Here is a 23,344-nt window from a genome sequence, read left to right as displayed (position 1 = left end):
ATCTACAGTTATTTCCTCCACTGATGTCTTGAGCCCTTCAAAATCGTCCATGACGATCAGAATGAATTTCTTCCAAACTCTCGTTAATGTTGACATTTTGACCTCCTCTCATGAATTATAAATGTTCTTAATGGCATCTAGAATGATGAATCATTTGCAGAGGTTTTCAATTTGCTTTGCCCAGGCCCATCAGAAGAATCACTATCTATGGCCCCAATAGCTTTATGATATGTTATTACTTAAATAGTAAGACTTGAAAGTTGATATTACTCCTTGATCCATGCACTGCAGAATGGATGTTGTGCATGAAAACATTGATCTCTTTGAACATCTTCATCAGAACTCTTGGTTGACTAGACTCATTGTAAATGAGCAGTAATATTATGAAAGGAATCTTTTTTTCTGAGCTCGATAGTGGGCTTAACATATTCAGTAAAGCATGCTGTAAACAGATGTGCTGTCATCCAGGCTTTGCAGGTCTATTTATAAAGCACAGGCAGAATAGATTTAGCATAATTCTTAAGGGACCTAGGAGTTTTGGAATGGTTAAATAAACATTGGCTTCAATTTAGAGTCAGCAGCTGCATTAGCCCCTAACAGGAGTCAGCCTGTTCTTTGAAGCTTTGAAGCAGGCATTGACTTCTCTCTATCTACAGCAGTCCAATAGAAGGCTATTTTGTCTACATAGAAAATTTGTTGTTTAGCATAGTCACCTTCATCAATTGTCTTAGCTAGCTAGATCTTCTCTGTAACTTTCTTCAGCTTCTACATCAGCACTTGCTACTTCGCCTTGCACTTTTGTTACGCAGTCAGCTTCTTTCCTTCAATCTTATGAACCAATCAACCTCTACAGCTTCCAGCTTTTCTTCTGCAGCTTCCTCACCTTGACTGCATAGGATTGAAGAGAGGGCCTTGCTCTGGACTAGGCTTTGTCTTAAGGGAATGTTGTGGTTGGTTTGCTATTCTATCCAGACCACTCAAACTTTGTCCATATCAGCAATAAGGCTGTTTCACTTTCTTATTTTTGGTATGTTCACTGGAATGAGTAGCACTTTTAATTTTCTTCAACACTTATTTGCATTCACAGCTTGGTTAATTGGAGCAAGAGGCCTAGCTTCACCCTATCTCTGCTTTCTACATGTCTTCTTCACTAAGCTTAATCATTTCAAGCTTTTTATTTAAAGGGAAAGACATACTATTTCTTTTCACTTGAACACTTAAAGAGGCCATTGTGGGATTATTAGTTGGCCTAATTACAATATTATTGTGTGTCAGGGAATAGGAGATAGGGAACAACTGGTTAGTGGAGCAGTCAGAACACATGCAACATTGATCGATTAAGTTCGCTTTCTTATATGGGCGTCGTTTGAGTCACCCCTCAAAAATTACAATAGTAACATCAAAGATCAGTATCACAGATGACCATAACAGACATGATAATAATGAAAAAGTTTGAAATATTGTGAGAATTCTCAAAATTTGATGGACATGAAGTGAGTACGTGCTATTGGAAAAATGGCACCTATAGACTTGCTTGATACAGGGTTGCCACAAACTTTTTCTGCACATTTTGAAACTTTGTATTTGCACATTTAAAAAATTGTGTATCCCGATAAATAAAATCACTGGAACAAAAAAACTGATACTCTGATTAAACTGAATTTTATAGCTTGCAGGACACCTTGGGCCAGCTTGGTTTTACTCTAGCTTTCACTGTCATTCCACCCTGCTTCTTCCTTCACCAACATTCAAATTCTTTTCCTTATCTGCCAGCCAGGCAGATGGGAGAGGCAAGAGCGGTCTTCATTTTCAGTAGCTCTTGATTCTTTGATGTGAGAGGAGCAGCACAGTCGTTTAAACTTGATCCAACCTCTTTGCATCTTGCAAAGTCAATCAGCCAAAAGAAGTAAAATATGAAGGCAATGCTTGTGCAATGTACAGTTCGTTTTCATGATGTATACCTCATTATGATTTGTCTGCTTGCTTCTCCTGTTTGGTCATTTCTTTGGAAGGCAGTGGATTTTTTTCTTGTGTTTTTTGTCTTCTTCAATTTTGACTTACCAAATTTCTCAATCCCAGCCATATCGGGTTTGTTGGATGTGGTTGCCAAGGAAGTGGAGTAAGGCGTTTGAGCAAGCAGAATCTGGTCTGCTCATAACTATTAAATTATTTAATAATAAAAGTACTTAGAATTACACTTGCCACAGAGTAACCACTTAGTAAATATTAGCATATTCACTCAAGTATCACTGTTTCATTGACATAGATTAAAACCAAAAATAAGTGACTTCAGTGATTGTCTTGCCTGATAAATAGGATTTTTTCACACGTGCCAATTTCATTCAGTGGCTCTCTGGCACACTGGGTTGAAGGCATATTGAGATTCTGTGTGAGATCACCTGGAAAGAACATGCTGCTAGATTAGTGATAGTTGCCATAGGAGAGACAGTGGAGGAAGAATACGTTTTGTATTTATTATCCCTAATATAGCTCACTTCCCAGTTTTTGGCTGAGATATCAGGTTGGTTATCTATTTTTCCAAGGGTTGTGGTTGAGATATCAGGTTGGTTATCTATTTTTCCAAGGGTTATGGAAGATAATGCTGCGTATGTAAAGGGGACCATTAAATAGACCAATGGAACAGAACAGAGCCCTGAGAAATAATACCACACATCGACAACCATCTGATCTTTGACAAACCTGACAACAACAAGAAATGGGGAAAGGATTCCCTATTTAATAAATGGTGCTGGGAAAACTGGCTAGCCATATGTAGAAAGCTGAAACTGGATCTCTTCCTTACACCTTATACAAAAATTAATTCAAGATGGATTAAAGACTTAAATGTTAGACCTAAAACTGTAAAAACCCTAGAAGAAAACCTAGGCAGTACCATTCAGGACATAGGCATGGGCAAGGACTTCATGACTAAAACACCAAAAGCAATGGCAACGAAAGCCAAAATTGACAAATGGGATCTAATTAAAGAGCTTCTGCACAGCCAAAAAAACTACCGTCAGAGTGAACAGGCAACCTACAGAATGGGAGAAAATTTTTACAATCTACCCATCTGACAGAGGGCTAATATCCAGAATCTACAAAGAACTCAGACAAATTTACAAGCAAAAATCAAACAACCCCATCAAATAGTGGGCAAAGCAGATGAACAGACACTTCTCAAAACAGACACATGAAAAAATGCTCATCATCACTGGCCATCAGAGAAATGCAAATCAAAGCCACAATGAGATACCATCTCACACCAGTTAGAATGGTGATCATTAAAAAGTCAGGAAACAACAGGTGCTGGAGAGGATGTGGAGAAATAGGAACACTTTTACACTGTTGGTGGGACTGTAAACTAGTTCAACCGTTGTGGAAGACAGTGTGGCGATTCCTCGAGGTTCTAGAACTAGAAATACCATTTGACCCAGCCATCCCATTACTGGGTATATACCCAAAGGATTATAAATCATGCTGCTATAAAGACACATGTACACGTATGTTTATTGTGGCACTATTCACAATAGCAAAGACTTGGAACCAACCCAAATGCCCAACAATGATAGACTGGATTAAGAAAATGTGGCACATATATTCCATGGAATACTCTGCAGCCATAAAAAATGAAGAGTTCATGTCCTTTGTAGGGACATGGATGAAACTGGAAACCATCATTCTGAGCAAACTGTCACAAGGACAGAAAACCAAACACCGCATGTTCTCAGTCGTAGGTGGGAATTGAACAATGAGAACACTTGGACACAGGGTGGGGAACATCACACACTAGGGCCTGTCATGGTGTGGAGGGGAGGGAGGGGGGAGGGATAGCATTAGGAGATATACCTAATGTAAATGACGAGTTAATGGGTGCAGCACACCAACATGGCACACGTATACATATGTAACAAACCTGCACGTTGTACACAAGTACCCTAGAACTTAAAATATAATAAAAAAATTGACCACAAATATACCTATATACAAATGTAAAAATAATAATAATTTTAAAAAATTTACAAAAAAGAACCTTGAATGCCAGGCATAGAAGTTTGGACATAATCTGAAAGTTAGTAGGTGTTACAACAGGGCAGTCATGAGTTGTAAACGGAAGGTTAATCTGCCACTGATTTGCAGGATCATTTGCAGTGAAGAGGAGTCAGAAGTAAGAGTTCCAGTGGTTGTCATACTGTATTTTCTTGACTCTAAGAAGCATTTTTTCACATATAAGCATGGTTCTTATGTAGTAGGGTTGTTAAGAAGATTAAATGGGTTAATACATGTAAGACATTTAAATCAGTGCCTGGCATATAGCAAGCACTAGTAGAAGTGTTAGCTGTCATCATTATTACAGTTATTAAACAATCAATATATACATTTAATGTAGTGTTTTTTAACATGAAAGCAGTAGGTTTCTTAATAATGAATGATATCTTAGAATGGTGAGATTATAGACCAGGTGTAAGATAATGAGGGCCTGGAAAAGGGTAGTAGTTGTGAGAATTCCAAAGAAGTAAGTCTGAGAGAGATTAAAAAAAGAATCGACTTGATGACATATTGGATATAGTGAATTAAGAAAAAGGAAAATTCTAAGACAACCCTCAGATTGCACACCTGAATGAATGGGAAATAGCTTGGCTTAAGAAAGAAATGTTACTTGATCTGTGTAAAGTACTTATAACAATGCCTTGCACATGGAAAGCATTATTTTTGTTAGTTATTAGTAGTAGGACTATTTACACCTGTTATATACTTAAATTTGTTATCAGGTAATGTAATAAAGCTACCAAAATATGAAAGAACCTTGTACATAATTTACTAGTAGAGAATTTATATGTTCAAGGGAAAATAAATTATGTGTTTTAAATATTTTTCAGTATAAATCAATGAGGAAGAGTTCAAGTGGCAATGAAAATGATGAGGTGAGAAAAGATAATATTAATAATTATTTGAAATGTTTACTTATCATATGAAGTTGGCTCAGTGAGAGTAAAATGTAATCCATTTTTCAGTTTCTTTGTTAGTGATTTAATGCATGGTTTTTTCCAACGATAAAAACATATGAGCATCATCATACAATTATTAATTTAATCATTTAATTTCCATATGTCCTTTAGAATGGAATTACTAATAATTCAGTTTTAGAATTTTATCATCATTCGTCTTAGACCTGTCATCTGTGAGTGTGTGTTGTCTTTCACATCTTTTATCTTTCTAAATCAGCCTGGTCGTCAATTGAGATTTTTTTTAGGAACTTTGTTTAGGAACTCCTTCCACAAATTCTGCATGCTATTTTAAAATTTAAAATTCGACTTCTACAGTTTGTGCATTACCATAAACCTTTCTACTGCACAGTGTAAACTATGCAGCAGCCTATCATTGTTGAAAAGATATATTCTCATTACCATAAATACTTAAGTTTTGTGTATTTTTGTTGGAGAGATTGGTATTTAATTTGATGTTGGGTACTTGGCAGGGCTTCTGAAAATGTCTTCAGTTTTAGGAAATAGAATCACACAGGGAAAAATAATGAATAGAGCCAGATGATTGGTCGTCTGCCAGCTCAGATGCCGATTTCTCTCCATTGGCCTCTCCAGTAGTATTTACTGGGATGAATAAAAGTCAGTTATGGCTATAGCTGGTCGTATTTTCACTGTTAGTATTTATGTTTAAGCCTAAATTACATGTTTTGTATGGGTATGCTTGGCAATATTTACCCATGCATCAGCACAATCAGTTCCTGTACACCTGCCCAAGCTTTCCATTGCACCAACTCCAAAAGATCCCAGCTTACCCTTTAAATATTATTCCCAGGGAATGGCCTACTGTGTGGTCTCTAGCATGTCTTCACCAGCTGTCAAGCCTTCAGTGAATAACACCTGTGTACCTGCTGAAGCCTCTCAGATTTGTCTGTAGTCCAGACCTCTCCCCTGAGGTTCAAGCCCTTGCAATATTTTATCCATCTTCCTACCTGCTTAGAATTTCTGCTGGATATATCTCATAAACCCAATAGGACTAAATATGTTCAAAACTGAGTTTTTAAAAAGTTTTTGCTTCTAAACCCACTTTTTCGCTAATATCCGACAGTTTGTGTAGTGGCTCTCAACTTTGGCTGTACACTAAAATTACCAGGTGAGCTTTAGACAATACTGTCGCCTGGGTCACACCCCCTAGATATTATAATTTAATTGACATGTGGTATGTTGTGGTATGGACTGAGCAATGAAGTTTTTAACGTTTCCCATGTGAGTTTAATGTCCAGCCAAGGTTGAGAACTACTGAGTTAATGGAATCACCTTCCATCATCTAGCTGGAGCGGGGGCTGGCAAATTATGATCCAGGGGCCAAATTTGACATGCTGTATGGGATTGTAAGTAAAGCTGTATCAGAAAACAGCCATACTCATTTGCCTATGGCTACTTTTTCATTACTGTGGCAGTGTTTGAGTATAGTAGCTCTCCTTTTTTCTCCATTTCACTTTCCAAGGTTTCAGTTACCTGTGGTCAACCACAGTCTAAAAATAGGTGAGTACAGTACAATAAGACACTTAGAGAGAGACCACATTTACATAACTTTTATTACAATACATTGTTATAATTGTTCTATTTTATTATTAGTTATTGATGTTAATCTCATACCTGATTTATAAATTAAACTTTATCATAGGTATGTACGTATAGGAAAAAACATAGCACATATATTATAAAGGGTCTGGTACTATCTGTGGTTTCAGGCATTCACTGGGGTTCTTGAAACATATTCCTCATGAATTAGGGGGACAGTTAGTTGTCACAAAGCCTAAAATATTTGTCATCTGCCTTTGACAGAAAACATTTTGTTATCCCTGCCTCCTCATACCCGCTTTTCTCTTGCCTGCCTCAATATCTAATCAGCAGCCAAGACTTACTGTTTGTTTATTTGCACTAAAATATTTTGCATACATTCCCCTTTTATTTCTACTGTTTCTGCTCCGGCAGAGGCCCTCGTCCATTTCTTGCCTGTTCTACTGCAATAGCTTCCTTGCTCTTCTCCCTTTCTCTAGTCCATTCTCACTGCAGCCAGAGTGGTCGTTTCAAAGAACACAGATGCAATCAGGCCATTCCCTTGCTTGGAAACCTTCAGTTTCCCCCCATAACTTAGAAGATAAATTCTAGATCCTCCTTTATCAAGCCCCTGCTTGCCACATCAGCCTTAATTCACAACTTGCTCTTCTTTCACCTTACCCTCCATTCACCTTACCCTCCAACAAGACAAAACTGCTCAGAGGTTTTCTGCACTCATCTTTACATTTGCTGCTTCCATGCTTTGGTTCTTCTCCTCTCATCTTAGCATGTTGTTCCCTTCTTTCTTTTTCTGGTAGACACTCAGTTTTTTACTGAATTTATACTTTCTCAGGAAACTTGCCTTTCTCTACCATCTTCATCATCCCCCCCAAGTGCCCCTTATCTGTGCCTCATAATATGCCATGCATTGTTCTGTATTATACTGAGAATGTTGTATTACCTGTATACATTAATCTATTTCTGTCCTCGACTGAAAGGTCCTTGAATGGGTGATATTTTACTAAATTTCAGTACTCTCACTGTCTAGCATAGTGTCTGACATATAGTAGGTAGCCAATAATCATTTGTTGAATGAATACATTTTCTATGTAGTGTGCATATTCAAAGTTAAATGTCAAAATTTTCATATTTGGTTGGCAGTAGAATAGTCATTTAAAAATCATGGACCATTTAATGTTTTATTAAATTAAATTCTTTGTAATTATCAATAAGTCTATATTAGATACATGTAAATTTTCAGATGAAAGTTATTTGGGGTGATGGAGATTTTGCATGCCTTCATTTACATGTCTCAGATTGGTAACACGTCCCTGCTATTATATGTAGATAGTATTTTTCAAACTTTACTATATTTCGAACCACTTGAGGATCTTACTGAAATGTAGATTCTGATTAGTTAGGTCTCGGGTGAGGCCTGAGATTCTGCATTTCTAAACTCCCAGAGGATCCCTATGCTGCTGGTTTACAGACCACATGTAGAGTGGCAATGTGCTGGATGGCATATCTTTAGTAGGTCTTCCTTTAGTAGTTGGTCAAAACAATTTTTATTTTCCTTTTATATGTTTAAATCATCATTTGTATTGTAATTTCATTTTCCATCTTTTTATTTTTATGTTTTAGCAAGACAGTGATAATGCTAATATGTCACCACAATCTCCAGTATCATCTGAGGTACAAGTTCTGTTTTTATTTGTCTTAAAAATACGTTTTGTATGTTTTCTGTGTTTTACGTAAGATTCTTCCTTGCCAGTTCTCTGTAACCTGATTTTTTTTTGCAATATAATTTATTCACTCATATTTTAAAATCCATGGCAGATTAGTTTGTACAAACCTAGCCTATAAAAAATTCTAAGAATGCCATTTTTTGGTAAAAATATTGATACTAGCACTTGTTTATTTATGATTTTCTGTAGTGTCTATAGTGTCTGTAGTGATTTTTGGAAGTGTCTGTAGATTGCAGAAAAGAATTCACTTTATCAAATCTATGCTTTCTCATTCATCCGTATTTTAAAATAAATGATAGATTTTAAGAACAACTTTCAAATTTTAAATTTGAAAAAAGTACTTCAGCATTGTGCAATGGCCTTTGGTTTTTCTTGTAACCAGTTAGGTCTGAAACCAATGCAAAAGAAATTTCCTTTTTCCACGAGAAACATCCCTGCAGTGGGTTGTTCCTATCGACAGGAGGTTACACGTTTTTGGGAGAATGGGTATCAGAAAGTTAGAGTTTGTGAAATCTCGATCAAATACTCTGGTGGCTTGAATGACTGATTCTTCTAATTTATTTATTCAAGTCTATTGCTTTACAACAAGAGATAAATTTAAAAAATTCTAAACTCTATCTCTTCTACTTAAGATTACCTTAAAGTGTATTGGCATTAGTAAGTAAATGATTACACATTCATTTGATGAATTCAACACTTTGCTCAAAGTATTGGATGGCCCAAATTCACTGTGTAACTTTGGTTACATAGATGCTGTTAATATTTCATTATATGTAGGTGGTGTTGCTTTTTTAATAGGCTAGGATTCTTTGTTGTTGTGGGTGATCTGCATTACAAAACTTTTAAATGGATTTGGACATTAATTTTATAAACATGTTTCTAAATTATTCATATGATAGGTAAAATGGTATACACACTTTTAGAAAACAATTTAAATTAGGATATCTTAAAATTAGTCTTTGTCATATGCTTTTGTAATTCTTTTACTTTAAGTTACAAGTATAAGCCTGTAAGTGACTACTACTTATTTGTCTGCTTGATATATGATTTTATGATCTGTGCTCACAGGGAAGACTATTCATACCAAATTTCCCAAATAATTTACATTCATATATATATACGTATATATACGTGTATATATATATATACGTATATATACGTGTATATATATATATACGTATATATATGTGTGTGTATATATATATATATGACACATGATCTCACTCTGTTGCCTAGGCTGGAGTGCAGTGGCACGATCTCAGGTCACTGCAACCTCCACCTCCCACATTCAAGCGATTCTTGTGCCTCAGCCTCCCGAGTAGGTAGGACTACAGGCACATGCCACCACACCTGGCTAATTTTTGTATTTTTAGTAGAGACAGGGTTTCACCATGTTGATCAGGCTGGTCTTGAACTCCTGGCCTCAAGTGATCTACCTGCCTTGGCCTCCCAAAATGTTGAGATTACAGGTGTGAGTTTTGTAATATATTTTTTATTTCATTTGGATCAGTGAAATTTTCATCTAGGAATTCATATTAATTTAACCAAAATAGTGAAGACAAACTGGGAGGCTTGTAGATTTGGATAGGGTGGTGAGTATGTATGTGCTTTGGTAACTCAACTGACATTTAACCTGAACTGCATATCACATGTTAACAGAAGATTTAGGTAATCTACAGAATTCTGATTACATTAATTTCATGTGTGAATGGAAAAGAGTAAAACTAATTGGTGTAATGCTTTAGTATTAACAAAGTGCTTGCCTGTGTATTTGTACCTAAAAGCAGCCCCATAAAATAGGTATGATCCTCATCATTTTACAGCTGAAGAGATGGGTAACTTTCCAAACTATCTTAGTTAATAAATGGCAGAGAAGTGACTGAAGCTGAGCCCTACTCACTTCACAGAGTTGTTGCACAGATTAAATAAGGTGCTGCTAAGATTACATTATTTTATCACTTTACACAGTAGTTTCATTTAGTTATCTCATTTAATCTTCACAGTAACCTCATTTGAAAGATGAAGAAACAATCACAGAGAAATTATATGTTGTGCTCAAAACATAGCCTAAGCTTTCTAACTCCATCTTCAGATTTGTTTAATGTACTACAAATCTTTCCATAGCAAACCACTGTGTGTGAAAGATTTGAAAAAATATTCATTCAAATAGAAGAGATGATATTTATCATCTATCATTCCGCAGTCCGTATACAAATATGTTTGCCTTCAGATTATCTACTGTTAGGTGTTAAGTCCATAGTAGATGCTGAGTAAATGCTAAATTCACTTACCTTTTCATTGAAGCTTAGTTCTTTTTTTGGGAAACTTCAGTCTGATTCTTTCAAAAAGTATGATCTATTTTATACAGTTCACTAATGATTTTCATTTTCTTTCTACTATGAAAGTATTTAAAGCCTATATGGTTAGCTCAACTAGCAAATATTAGTTGACCTCTTAAAAGTGACATGTATCAACTTGAATTGAAATGCAAGTTACTTTTCTCTTCACTAATCATAGGAAAATAAGTATTTCCCCAAATTGGCATGGATGTGAATAAGCACCTTGATTATTTTGAAAGAAAAGAAGTTTTATTATTTATTTATTTTTAACTTTTTAATTTTTTTTAGGAATATGACAGAACTGATGGTTTTTCACACAGTCCCTTTGGCTTGAAACCTAGATCAGGTAAATAGATATTCTGTAAATAAAATTTATTAGTTATATTTGAAACTAGTTTCCCAGCTTAAATGGGATTGATTCCATAGTCTTAAGTACACATAGATTCTTTCCCCTCTCCTAAAAGCAATTTTCTCTTAACGATATTTGTCTTTCCAATTCCCATTCCCATTTCTTTCTTCCTCTTTACCTTCAAGCTCCTGAAACCTCAGCTTTTTGCCTTAGATATACTGCAGTCTTATTTCTACTCTACTGTGACTGCTGTTAGAATGACCACTCTGCCAGCAGACCAAACACTGTTTGAAATTATAGCACTCCATTATATTGTGGTTTTATAAAGGGATCTTTTCGCATTTGGCAAGCCCAAAAGAAAATGGATCCATGTTACTTGGCAAGGTATTGAACTATAGTTTTTATTCCTGAATAACTGTATTGACCTTCAAGAATAATTTCCTTTTTTAAAAGATAAAAGGCTGACATATGTTCAGTAATCATTTTTAACCTGGGCCATAAGTTTCTAATAACGTATGTTTGAGTAAGAACATGTATAGGTGGTAGAAATCATTACACTTATCTTCCCTGTTGCTTTCAATTATGCACATAAATAGAGTTCAAATATATTCTCTAAAAATATTTGGAATGTATTAGTGAGTAATAATATTTTATGTAATTTTGTATTGATTCTTTTTATCATGCCTCTTTCCCCATCAATAGTTGCTCCTTCCCATTAACTTTGTAACAAGTTAGGAAATTTCTGTTTTTATAGCTTTTAGCCGCTCATCTCGCCAAGAATATGGGGCAGCAGATCCAGGATTTACAATGAGAAGAAAGATGGAACATTTACGGGAAGAGCGAGAGCAAATACGACAACTTCGCAACGTAAGTCAGATTGCTCTTTCAGATCTGCTTTGTGGAAATGGGTTTAACTTGGAAAATTAATAAGGCGTACAGATTTCATTTTCAATGCTCCTTAAAATGTTTGGATATACAATTAGTAATATAAACATTTAACATGTATGTTTAGATAGAGTATCTGATTTATACCTGTTTTTCTATAGAATCTTGAATCCAGGTTAAAAGTAATTTTGCCTGATGACATTGGAGCTGCACTGATGGATGGGGTTGTTCTTTGCCATTTAGCCAATCATATAAGGCCACGTTCTGTTGCTAGTATTCATGTACCATCACCAGCAGTGGTAAGTTTTGTTTACAATTTGTTAGTTCTCTAAAGGAAGATATAGCTTCTTAAAATTGTCTTTAAATAATATACCTCAGTGAACTTAGTTTTCAGTTTTGATTAAGTTCCATAGAAAAATGCCTAAAAGTACATTTTTTCCCTCTTACTTTACAGCCCAAACTGAGCATGGCAAAATGTCGAAGAAATGTAGAAAATTTTCTTGATGCTTGTAAAAAGTTGGGTGTCTCACAGGTAATTGTTATTTATCTAACAACGTGATCACTTAAATTTGAATTTATTACATGCAAACTGGGGTTCTTCTTAGAGCAATGAATAATGCTTTCTGAACATGAAAATGAATGCCTTCTCTTGGTACCTTCTCCTAAGCTCCAGCTTTCACTGTAGCAGTTATCTAATGAATGTTTTTAAGCTACCTTTAAAGTAATTTATAAAATAGCTACAAATATGGAAAATCATGCACATCACTGACCAAACATAACTCGGTGGCCATATTTACAACTTGGTTGTGATGTCATTGTTACCATCTTTTTTTCCTTCTTTTTTTTTTTTTGCTAGAGAACATTTGGACCCCATTGTAATTCATTGGATAGATTCTGACTGGAAGATTTGCATTCAGTGTGAATAGCTTTTTAAACTTTATTTAAAATGCAAAATTGGAAATTATACCAGCATATTATGATAATACCTGTATTGGACAAACTTTGAAATTTTTAGGAATTGTCTTATGTTTCATGTAATAATTGCACTACTATGCAATAATCATTAAAGCAGTATTGTAAATATGTAAGGAAGATATATAATCACAATATTGCTTCTTTGTAAAGTGTTATAAACCTAACCTCAACATGAATGACTATGGAGAGAAATGACATTGTTATCAGAGCACAATTAAGTTGTGCTTGTTAAGCTGTCTTTTGAACAGTGTCTTAATAATCTGGTCTACAGATCCCACTTTAATCTCTTCCCTCAAGTAAGTAAACATAATTTAATGTGTAGAGAATCTGAATTGTTGGGTAATTTGGAAATTACATAATGTTCTCTAATTACCTCTTGTATATAGTTGATGTGATGGTTTTGTTTTTGTTTTTGCTTTTGTTTTTTTGAGACGGAGTCTCACGCTGTCGCCCAGGCTGGAGTAGTGCAGTGGCACGATCTCGTCTCACTGCAACCGCCACCTCCCAGTTCAAGCAATTTTCCTGCCTCAGCCTCCCAAGTAGCTGGGACTACAGGCACGTGCCACTACACCCAGATAATTTGTTATTTTTAATAGAGACGGGGTTTCACCATGTTGGCCAGGCTGGTCTTGAACTCCTGACCTCAAGTGATCCACCCGCCTCAGCCTCCCAAAGTGCTGGGATTACAGGCACAAGCCACTGTGCTTGGCTGATGTGATGTTTTAAATTTTTAATTCTTAAAAATGTTTGTTGTTTCTTTTTTCTACTCTCAATCTTTCAATGGGGAAATAGCAAACTTAGCAACGTTTTCTGCAGCCATTACATTATACAGATTTTCCCGTTTTGCCATTTTTTCTTTTTTTAAATTAAAAAAACCCCTTTATTTATTTATTTATTTATTATTATTATACTTTAAGTTTTAGGGCACATGTGCACAATGTGCAGGTTAGTTACATATGTATACATGTGCCATGTTGGTGCGCTGCACCCACTAACTCATCATCTAGCATTAGGTATATCTCCCAATGCTATCCCTCCCGCCTCCCCCCACCCCACAACAGTCCCCAGAGTGGGATGTTCCCCTTCCTGTGTCCATGTGTTCTCATTGTTCAGTTCCCACCTATGAGTGAGAATATGCGGTGTTTGGTTTTTTGTTCTTGCGATAGTTTACTGAGAATGATGCTTTCCAATTTCATCCATGTCCCTACAAAGGACATGAACTCATCATTTTTTATGGCTGCATAGTATTCCATGGAGTATATGTGCCACATTTTCTTAATCCAGTCTATCATTGTTGGACATTTGGGTTGGTTCCAAGTCTTTGCTATTGTGAATAATGCTGCAATAAACATACGTGTGCATGTGTCTTTATAGCAGCATGATTTATAGTCCTTTGGGTATATACCCAGTAATGGGATGGCTGGGTCAAATGGTATTTCTAGTTCTAGATCCCTGAGGAATCGCCACACTGACTTCCACAATGGTTGAACTAGTTTACAGTCCCACCAACAGTGTAAAAGTGTTCCTATTTCTCCACATCTCTCCAGCACCTGTTGTTTCCTGACTTTTTAATGATTGCCATTCTAACTGGTGTGAGATGGTATCTCATTGTGGTTTTGATTTGCATTTCTCTGATGGCCAGTGATGATGAGCATTTTTTCATGTGTCTTTTGGCTGCATAAATGTCTTCTTTTGAGAAGTGTCTGTTCATGTCCTTTGCCCACTTTTTGATGGGGTTGTTTGTTTTTTTCTTGTAAATTTGTTTGAGTTCATTGTAGATTCTGGATATTAGCCCTTTGTCAGATGAGTAGGTTGTGAAAATTTTCTCCCATTTTGTAGGTTGCCTGTTCACTCTGATGGTAGTTTCTTTTGCTGTGCAGAAGCTCTTTAGTTTAATTCGATCCGATTTGTCAATTTTGGCTTTTGTTGCCATAGCTTTTGGTGTTTTAGACATGAAGTCCTTGCCCATGCCTATGTCCTGAATGGTAATGCCTAGGTTTTCTTCTAGGGTTTTTATGGTTTTAGGTCTAACGTTTAAGTCTTTAATCCGTCTTGAATTAATTTTTGTATAAGGTGTAAGGAAGGGATCCAGTTTCAGCTTTCTACATATGGCTAGCCAGTTTTCCCAGCACCATTCATTAAATGGGGAATCCTTTCCCCATTGCTTGTTTTTCTCAGGTTTGTCAAAGATCAGATAGTTGTAGATATGTGGCATTATTTCTGAGGGCTCTGTTCTGTTCCATTGATCTATATCTCTGTTTTGGTACCAGTACCATGCTGTTTTGGTTACTGTAGCCTTGTGGTACAGTTTGAAGTCAGGTAGTGTGATGCCTCCAGCTTTGTTCTTTTGGCTTACGATTGACTTGGTGATGCGGGCTCTTTTTTGGTTCCATATGAACTTTAAAGTAGTTTTTTCCAATTCTGTGAAGAAAGTCATTGGTAGCTTAATGGGGATGGCATTGAATCTGTAAATTACCTTGGGCAGTATGGCCATTTTCACGATATTGATTCTTCCTACCCATGAGTATGGAATGTTCTTCCATTTGGTTGTATCCTCTTTTATTTCATTGAGCAGTGGTTTGTAGTTCTCCTTGAAGAGGTCCTTCACATCCCTTGTAAGTTGGATTCCTAGGTATTTTATTCTCTTTGAAGCAATTGTGAATGGGAGTTCACTCATGATTTGGCTCTCTGTTTGTCTGTTGTTGGTGTATAAGAATGCTTGTGATTTTTGTACATTGATTTTGTATCCTGAGACTTTGCTGAAGTTGCTTATCAGCTTAAGGAGATTTTGGGCTGAGACAATGGGGTTTTCTAGATATACAATCATGTGGTCTGCAAACAGGGACAATTTGACTTCCTCTTTTCCTAATTGAATACCATTTATTTCCTTCTCCTGCCTAATTGCCCTGGCCAGAACTTCCAACACTATGTTGAATAGGAGTGGTGAGAGAGGGCATCCCTGTCTTGTGCCAGTTTTCAAAGGGAATGCTTCCAGTTTTTGCCCATTCAGTATGATATTGGCTGTGGGTTTGTCATAGATAGCTCTTATTATTTTGAGATATGTCCCAGCAATACCTAATTTATTGCGAGTTTTTAGCATGAAGGGTTGTTGAATTTTGTCAAAGGCCTTTTCTGCATCTATTGCGATAATCATGTGGTTTTTGTCTTTGGTTCTGTTTATATGCTGGATTACATTTATTGATTTGCGTATATTGAACCAGCCTTGCATCCCAGGGATGAAGCCCACTTGATCATGGTGGATAAGCTTTTTGATGTGCTGCTGGATTCGGTTTGCCAGTATTTTATTGAGGATTTTTGCATCAATGTTCATCAAGGATATTGGTCTGAAATTCTCTTTTTTGGTTGTGTCTCTGCCCGGCTTTGGTATCAGGATGATGCTGGCCTCATCAAATGAGTTAGGGAGGATTCCCTCTTTTTCTATTGATTGGAATAGTTTCAGAAGGAATGGTACCAGTTCCTCCTTGTACCTCTGGTAGAATTCGGCTGTGAATCCATCTGGTCCTGGACTCTTTTTGGTTGGTAAGCTATTGATTATTGCCACAATTTCAGATCCTGTTATTGGTCTATTCAGAGATTCAACTTCTTCCTGGTTTAGTCTTGGGAGGGTGTATGTGTTGAGGAATTTATCCATTTCTTCTAGATTTTCTAGTTTATTTGCGTAGAGGTGTTTGTAGTATTCTCTGATGGTAGTTCGTATTTCTGTGGGATCAGTGGTGATGTCCCCTTTATCATTTTTTATTGTGTCTATTTGATTCTTCTCTCTTTTTTTCTTTATTAGTCTTGCTAGCGGTTTATCAATTTTGTTGATCCTTTCAAAAAACCAGCTCCTGGATTCATTAATTTTTTGAAGGGTTAGAAAAAACCTTTTTTTAGAGATGGAGTCTGACTGTGTTGCCCAGGCTGGACTGGAACTCCTGAGCTCTAGACTTCCATTTCACAAATAACTGGGATTACAAGCATTCACTACCTCACTAATATTATGTCATTTTTGTTTTAAGGGTTTTATTTTTAGCTTCATTGCTTTTCTCTGAACTCAGAATTGGTAATATATAATAATTTTTAAATTAATTTTCTTTGTTTTAGGATGTTTTCCAATTTTTTACAGCCTTATTGAGTTATTAACATACAATATAGGGCATATAAATAAAGTGTACAATTTGATCAATTTTGACATATGCATACACCATGAAATCATCACCACAGTCAAAATAATGAACATATCTACTGCCCCCCAAAATTTCCTCATGTGTCTTTGCAATCCTTCTTTCTCCAGCAACCACTAATCTGCTTTCTGTCATTGCAGATTAGTTTGCACTTTCTAGAGTTTTATATAAATGGAATGATACAATATGTATTATATTTTTCTATCTTCTTTCACTCAGCATAATTATTTTATGACTCGTCAGTGTTGTTGCATGTATGAATAGACCATTGCTCTTCATTTCTGGATAGTATTTTATTGTATGGATATACCACAGTTTGTTAATCCCTTGACCTGCTGATGGACATTTGGGTTGTTTCCAGTTTTAGCAGCTGCTACAAATTAAGCTGCTATGAACATTTGTATACAAGTCTTTGTATGGATTTATACATTCTTTAATTTTTAGTAAATACCTAGCAGTGGAATAACTGGAACATATGGTAGGTGCATACTTAACATTTTAAGAAACTACATAACTCTTCCAAAGTGGTTGTACTGTTTTACATTCCTGTCAGCAGTATGTGAGAGTTCCAGTTCCTCCACATCCTCACTAACATTCAGTATGATCAATCTTCTAAAAATTTTAGTCATTGTGATGTGTATGTACTGACTTGCCAGTGCAGTTTTAATTTGCATTTTCCTAAAGACTAATGATGCCGACCATCTTTTCAAGGCTTATTTGCCACCTGTATATCTTCTTTTTGAAGTACTTTGAAGTATACTTTCTTTTTTGAAGTACATATTCTAATCTGAGGTATATTTTGTATTGGGTTGTTTATTTTCCTATGATTGAATTTCAGATTTCTTTACAAGTTATGGATAAAGTCATTTACCAGATTTATAAATATTGCATCCAAATCTTTGGCTTGTCCTTTCATTGTCCTTAGAGTGTCTTTCAAAGAGCAGGATCTTCACTTATTGAAGTACAATTTATTTTTTAAAATGGGCTGTGCTTTTTGTGTCAAACCTAGGAAATCTTTGTATAATCCAAGGCCACAAAGATTTCTTTCCTATGTTTACTTCTGGAAATTTTATAATCTTAGGTTTTGTGTTCATGTCTATGATCAATTTTGAGTTAGTTTTTGTATGTGGTTAAAAAGTATGGATTGAAGTTCTCTTTTTTTAAGCCTGAGATTGGGCATATACATTGATTTTTTTAAGAAAATATTTTTATTGAGATATAATTACAATGCCATAGCATTCACTGATTTAAAGTGTACAATTAAATGGTTTTTAGTATAATCACAGAGTTCAGCAACAGTTAACAACAATCTGTTTAAAATATTTTCGTCACCCCAGAAACACAGCCCTTGCCCATTCGCAGTCCTTCCTCTGTTCTTTCTATGGATTTGCCTACTCTAGACATGACATATAATGAAATCATACAATATGCGGTCTTTAGTGTCTGGCTTCTTTGACTTAGTATAATTTTTCCAAGGTTCATCCATTTGTAGCCTAAATCAGTACTTCATTTCTTTTTATGGCTGAATAGTGTTCTGTTCTAAATACATACCACATGTTGTTTATCCATTCATCAGTTGATAGACATTTGGATTGTTATCACTCATTATTTATTATGAATAATGTTGCTTTGAACATCCGTGAATAAGTTTTTCTTTGAACACTTGTTTTCAGTTCTCTTGGTTATACCTAGCAGTGAAATTGTTAGGTTATATGGTAACTCTATGTTTATATTTTTTAAGAAACTGCCAAAATATGTTGCAAAGTGGCTGCACTATTTTTACATTTCCACCAGCAATATATGAGGGTTCTAATTTCTTCACATCATCACCAACAATGGCTACTACTGTCTACCTTTTTGGTTGTAGCTATTTTAGTGTGTATGTGATGTGATATCTTATTGCGGTTTTGATTTGCGTTTCCCTAGTAGTTAATGATGTTGAGCATCTTTTCTTGTGCTTATTGATTTGTATATATTCTTTGGAGTAATGTCTATTGAAACCCTGTGTTCATTTCTGAATTAGATTATTTATCTTTTTTTTTTTGAGTTGTAGTTCCTTATGTATTCTGGATACAAATTGCCTAAGAGATACATGATTTGCAAATATTTTCTCCCATTCTGCAGGTTGTCTTTTCACTTTCTTGATGGTATCATTTACAGCACAAAAGTTACTAATTTGATGAAGTGTAGTTTATCCCATTTTTTCTTCTGCTGCTTATGATTTTGATATCATATCTAAGAAAACGTTGTGTAATTCAAGGTCACAAAGATTTACACCTGTGTTTTCTTCTAAAAGTTTTATAGTTTTAGGGCTTACCTTTTTGTCTGTGATCCATTTTGAGATCAGTTTTGTGCATGGTATGAGGTACGGATCCAAATTCATTCTTTCACATGTGGATATCCAATTTTCCCAGCACCATTTGTTGATAAGACTCCTCTTTTCCCCATTGAATTGTCTGTCTTAGCACCTTTGTCAAAAATCAGTTGACCATAAATATGAGGCTTTATTTCTGGATTCTCAGTTTTTTTACCACTAAATTCCTTATTCCAGTGTCACACTGTCTTGCTTACTGTAATTTTGTGATGCATTTTGAAATCAAGAAGTGTGAGTCTTCCAGATTTCTTCTGTATCAAGGTTGTTTTGGCTATACTGAGTCCCTTGCATTTCCATATCAATTTTAGGATTGATTAGCTTGTCAATTTCTGCAAAAAAGCCACTTGGGATTTTGCTGGGGATACCGAATCTAAAATGATTTGGGGAATATTGTCATCTTCACAGTGTTTATTCCTGTGATCCATTAACATGAGACATCTTTCCATTTATTTATATCTTTTAATTTTTATTCCAACAGTGTTTTGTAGTTTTCAGTGTATGAGTCTTTCATTAGATTTGTTAAATTAAATGCTTAGTATTTTATTCTCTTTGGTACTATTATAAATATAATTATTTCTTTAATTCCACTGTCAATTTCTTATTGCTACTTCATAGAAATAGAAGTGATTTTCTTTTATTGATCTTGTATTCTGCAACCTTGCAGAACTCATTTATTAGTTCTAATAGTTTTTTTTGTGTGTGTGTTTCTGTGCCTTAGGAGTTTCTCTTTACAGAATCATTTAATTATTCTTTCAAAGAATTCATCAATTTCATCTAACTTGTCAAACTATTATTATGAAGTTATTTATAATGTCTCCTTATTATCATTTTGGTATTTGTAGAATATCTTGTGGTGTCACTTCCCTTATTTATGATATTGGTAATTTGTGTATTCTCTCTTTCCTTCCTGATTAGCCTAGCTTGAGGTTTATGAATTTTTAAAAATCTTCTAAATGAACTAACTTTGGGTTGCATTGATTTTTTTTATCTATTGTTTTTTGTTTTTTTACTTTATTGTTTTCCTCTCTCATTCTCATTATTTGCACCATTCTTTTGCCATTGGTTTAATTTGCTCTTCTTCTTTTAGTTTCTAGGGTGGAAGCTGAAGTCATTGATTTGAAGCCTTCTTTTCTAGCATACACTTCAGTGGTTATTTGAATAAATAAGCAAAATATTAAGAGGGCAACAAATATAGCAGTGAAGATGGAGATGAGGCAATAATTTTGAGAACTCTTTATGGGATACCATCATTAGTATTTGGAGAATGGGTTATGGGAGTAAGGAAGAAAGAGGAAGACTATTATATTTCACAGGTTTGTCAATGGAGATTGAATAGTGTATTACTAAGACATGGATCGCAGAAGGACAAATTAATTTGGTAAAGTAGTTCTGTTGTGGACACATTGATTTTGATATGTCTGTTAGATGTCCATTTGGCTGTGTCCAGTTGATATTGTATTTGGAGATCAATAGAGAGATCTTGGGAGGAAATAAAAACTTGGAAGTCATCGGTATGGAAGGGGTAGTTAAAACTAGAAATAGATGAGAATACCAAAAGAGAGGGTATAGTGTAAAAGAGAAGAGAGTGAAGACAGAACCCTTGGAAACATTTGGAATGTTGGAAGAGGATCGGTGAGGGCTAATTAACGAAAGCTACTGCACAATTGCTGCCAGAAAAGTTGAAGTAGAAAAGAATGGTGTCACACAAGACAGGGGAGGAGTAAGGTTCCCAGAAAGGCATTAATCAAAGGCATAATATGACTGAGCAGTCAACTAGACATGTGCAACATTTGACATTTAAGGTGGCATTGGTGATTTTTACTAAAATAGTTTTAGTGGGCATATGCTTTAGGGTTAGATGTAAGATAGCAGTGGTTGAGTAGTGAGTGGGAAATCCAAAAGTGGTGACCAACTCTTTTATAAACATTTTCTTTGTAGAGAAAGAGGTACAAGTGTGGAATGACAGCATTTCAAACAAGGCCAACTTCTATAATCTTTTTTCTTAGTATAAATTAAGAATCTAAAAACATTTTAGATTACAATATTTATAAGAGAAAACTTAGAATTATGTAGTTTTCTTGACATTTTATAGAAATCATGTTTTTAAAATCAAATTCTGACTTAATTTTATTACACTTCTAAAAAATGAATGTTCAAATATCTCTTTTTTTTCTCCAGGAAAGACTTTGTTTGCCTCATCATATTTTGGAAGAACGAGGACTTGTGAAAGTTGGTGTCACAGTTCAGGCGCTCCTTGAATTACCAACAACCAAGGCATCTCAGCTTTCTATGGCTTAATATAACATTTTAAAATTCTAAGTGTATAGTTTCATTTATTTGAAGTGATTTCAAATATTTCAAATTCATGAATAAGAATATTCCGTCAAAAATAGTTTGCCTTAGGTCACGCCTTAGGATTTTTAAAAAACTACATTGAAACATCAAACTTAAACATTGAATTGCCCGAACTTCTTTGGGGGAAAACTGGATTAATTTAATAAGAGTATTTGATAAACTCAAATTCTCTTTTTACTAAGTCAGTTGATAATCTTGATTATTTTTCAGAAAGCAGACTGATACTAAATTTAAAATGTAGTTTCAATTTAATAATCACATTAGGTTTAATTTTTTTACATCATAGCATATTAGTAAACATCTGGATAAAGGTAATTTTTTTTAGCAATTTAGAGCAATTCTATATTTGAGTTATTTAATACACTTCTAATTCTAGTTTATACACAATTTCTTCAATCTTTGGTCTTAGTTTTCTAGAAAAAAGGAGTAGAAAAAACAATTCTGGCTTTATATTAAATTCTTTTAGTATTATAGGTTGGTGCCAAAATATTTTCAGTTGTACTGTAGATTGTTTACATGTGAAGTGCCTGTGTAATTGATGACTCTTACATAGTCTTAAGCATTTTTGCAATTTTTTAAATGTATTAATAGAGTCAATGGAACTTTAAAATATTTTAGTAGATTTTGTAAAGTCAGTAATATGTGAGGATTTAAATGAGCCTCACATTGTGACATTTGTGGTTTTTTAGTTAGTCCATTGCAGTTTCCCTTAAATTGGTTATTTCATGTTGTCAAAAATACCAATGTTAATATGATTAATTTATGCTATTTAATTTGTGAAACTTAATCATCTTTTAAAATGTATTATTTGAAGAGTATTTTATTTCTGTATTGAAAATGTTACACAAAGCAGTAAAGTTTTTGAGAACTAGTGAAGTACTAATTATCAAGGACAATTTGATAAAACTGCCAAAGTTTGGGTTTATATCTTCCCTTTGAGCAGCATTCTATCAGTGCTGCCTTTAGCTATACTCAGAGAGCAGCAGTTGAGGAATAGGTTTTTACTCAAAATCTGGCCATTTGTGAATCCTGTAAACCTTGTGATCTTCAATTACTTTGATGTTAAATTAAACACAGACTCTTCTATAAATATTTTCACGAGATACTGTGTTACACAAAGTCCTTGTTTTAACTTAGGTATGGGTAAATTTACATTGGTGGTATTGCAGGAATTTTTCAAAAACATTACTGTAATGAATAACTGAGTTTCCTATAGAAGAACCTGAATAATTACTTTTGTAGTAACCAAGCAAGCATCATATCTTAAGTATGTGATCATTTGCACTTGTTACCTCTTAATATGGATGCAACTTATTAAAAATGTTGGCCTGGGTATTTCAAAGGGTATATATAAAAGGTAAAAACTAGTGTGCCAAATGGTATAGGAACAACTGTACTTTTTTTGATCAGTTGGCATGAAGCCATAGAATTAAATTTTGGCTTTAGAATACAGATGTGTTCATTACATTCCCCAAGGGTCAAATTGGAGCTTTTAAAGAATTAAAGCTTCTATGACTAGATGGTTTAAGAATTAAATTATTAGTAATTTATTATTTTAAATATTTGACCTCATTAGTTGTTAATTTTTTAGTTGGA

At 34.8% G+C, this 23,344-nt stretch overlaps 1 protein-coding gene, 1 non-coding gene and 1 pseudogene across 3 annotated transcripts in view; 2 read left to right on the top strand and 1 right to left on the bottom strand.

Moving 5' to 3' along the window:
- Window positions 1–21,712, top strand: part of LRCH2 (leucine rich repeats and calponin homology domain containing 2) — a 120,971-nt gene extending 99,259 nt beyond the window's left edge. Inside the window, exons 15-21 of one of the 2 annotated variants that reach the window (XM_016943777.3) lie at window positions 4,878–4,922; window positions 8,184–8,234; window positions 10,915–10,972; window positions 11,730–11,842; window positions 12,022–12,159; window positions 12,315–12,392; window positions 21,572–21,712. In XM_016943777.3, the coding sequence (XP_016799266.2) occupies window positions 4,878–4,922; window positions 8,184–8,234; window positions 10,915–10,972; window positions 11,730–11,842; window positions 12,022–12,159; window positions 12,315–12,392; window positions 21,572–21,691 (603 nt within the window). In that variant the 3' untranslated portion in view covers window positions 21,692–21,712. The remainder of the gene's footprint in view (window positions 1–4,877; window positions 4,923–8,183; window positions 8,235–10,914; window positions 10,973–11,729; window positions 11,843–12,021; window positions 12,160–12,314; window positions 12,393–21,571) is intronic. The other variant, XM_016943778.3, reaches the window with a different exon arrangement.
- Window positions 1,966–2,674, bottom strand: LOC107970932 (thymosin beta-4-like; annotated as a pseudogene).
- On the top strand, window positions 8,631–8,759 carry LOC112207213 (small nucleolar RNA SNORA35). Its single transcript, XR_002941666.1, has one exon. It is a non-coding gene; the product is annotated as a small nucleolar RNA SNORA35 (small nucleolar RNA).
- Window positions 21,713–23,344: the final 1,632 nt, after the last annotated feature.

Source organism: Pan troglodytes, chromosome X, assembly GCF_028858775.2.
Source record: "Pan troglodytes isolate AG18354 chromosome X, NHGRI_mPanTro3-v2.0_pri, whole genome shotgun sequence".
Taxonomy (NCBI): domain Eukaryota; kingdom Metazoa; phylum Chordata; class Mammalia; order Primates; family Hominidae; genus Pan; species Pan troglodytes.
Note: the sequence above shows the minus strand (reverse complement) of the source record. Positions and strands in the feature narration are given on the sequence as shown.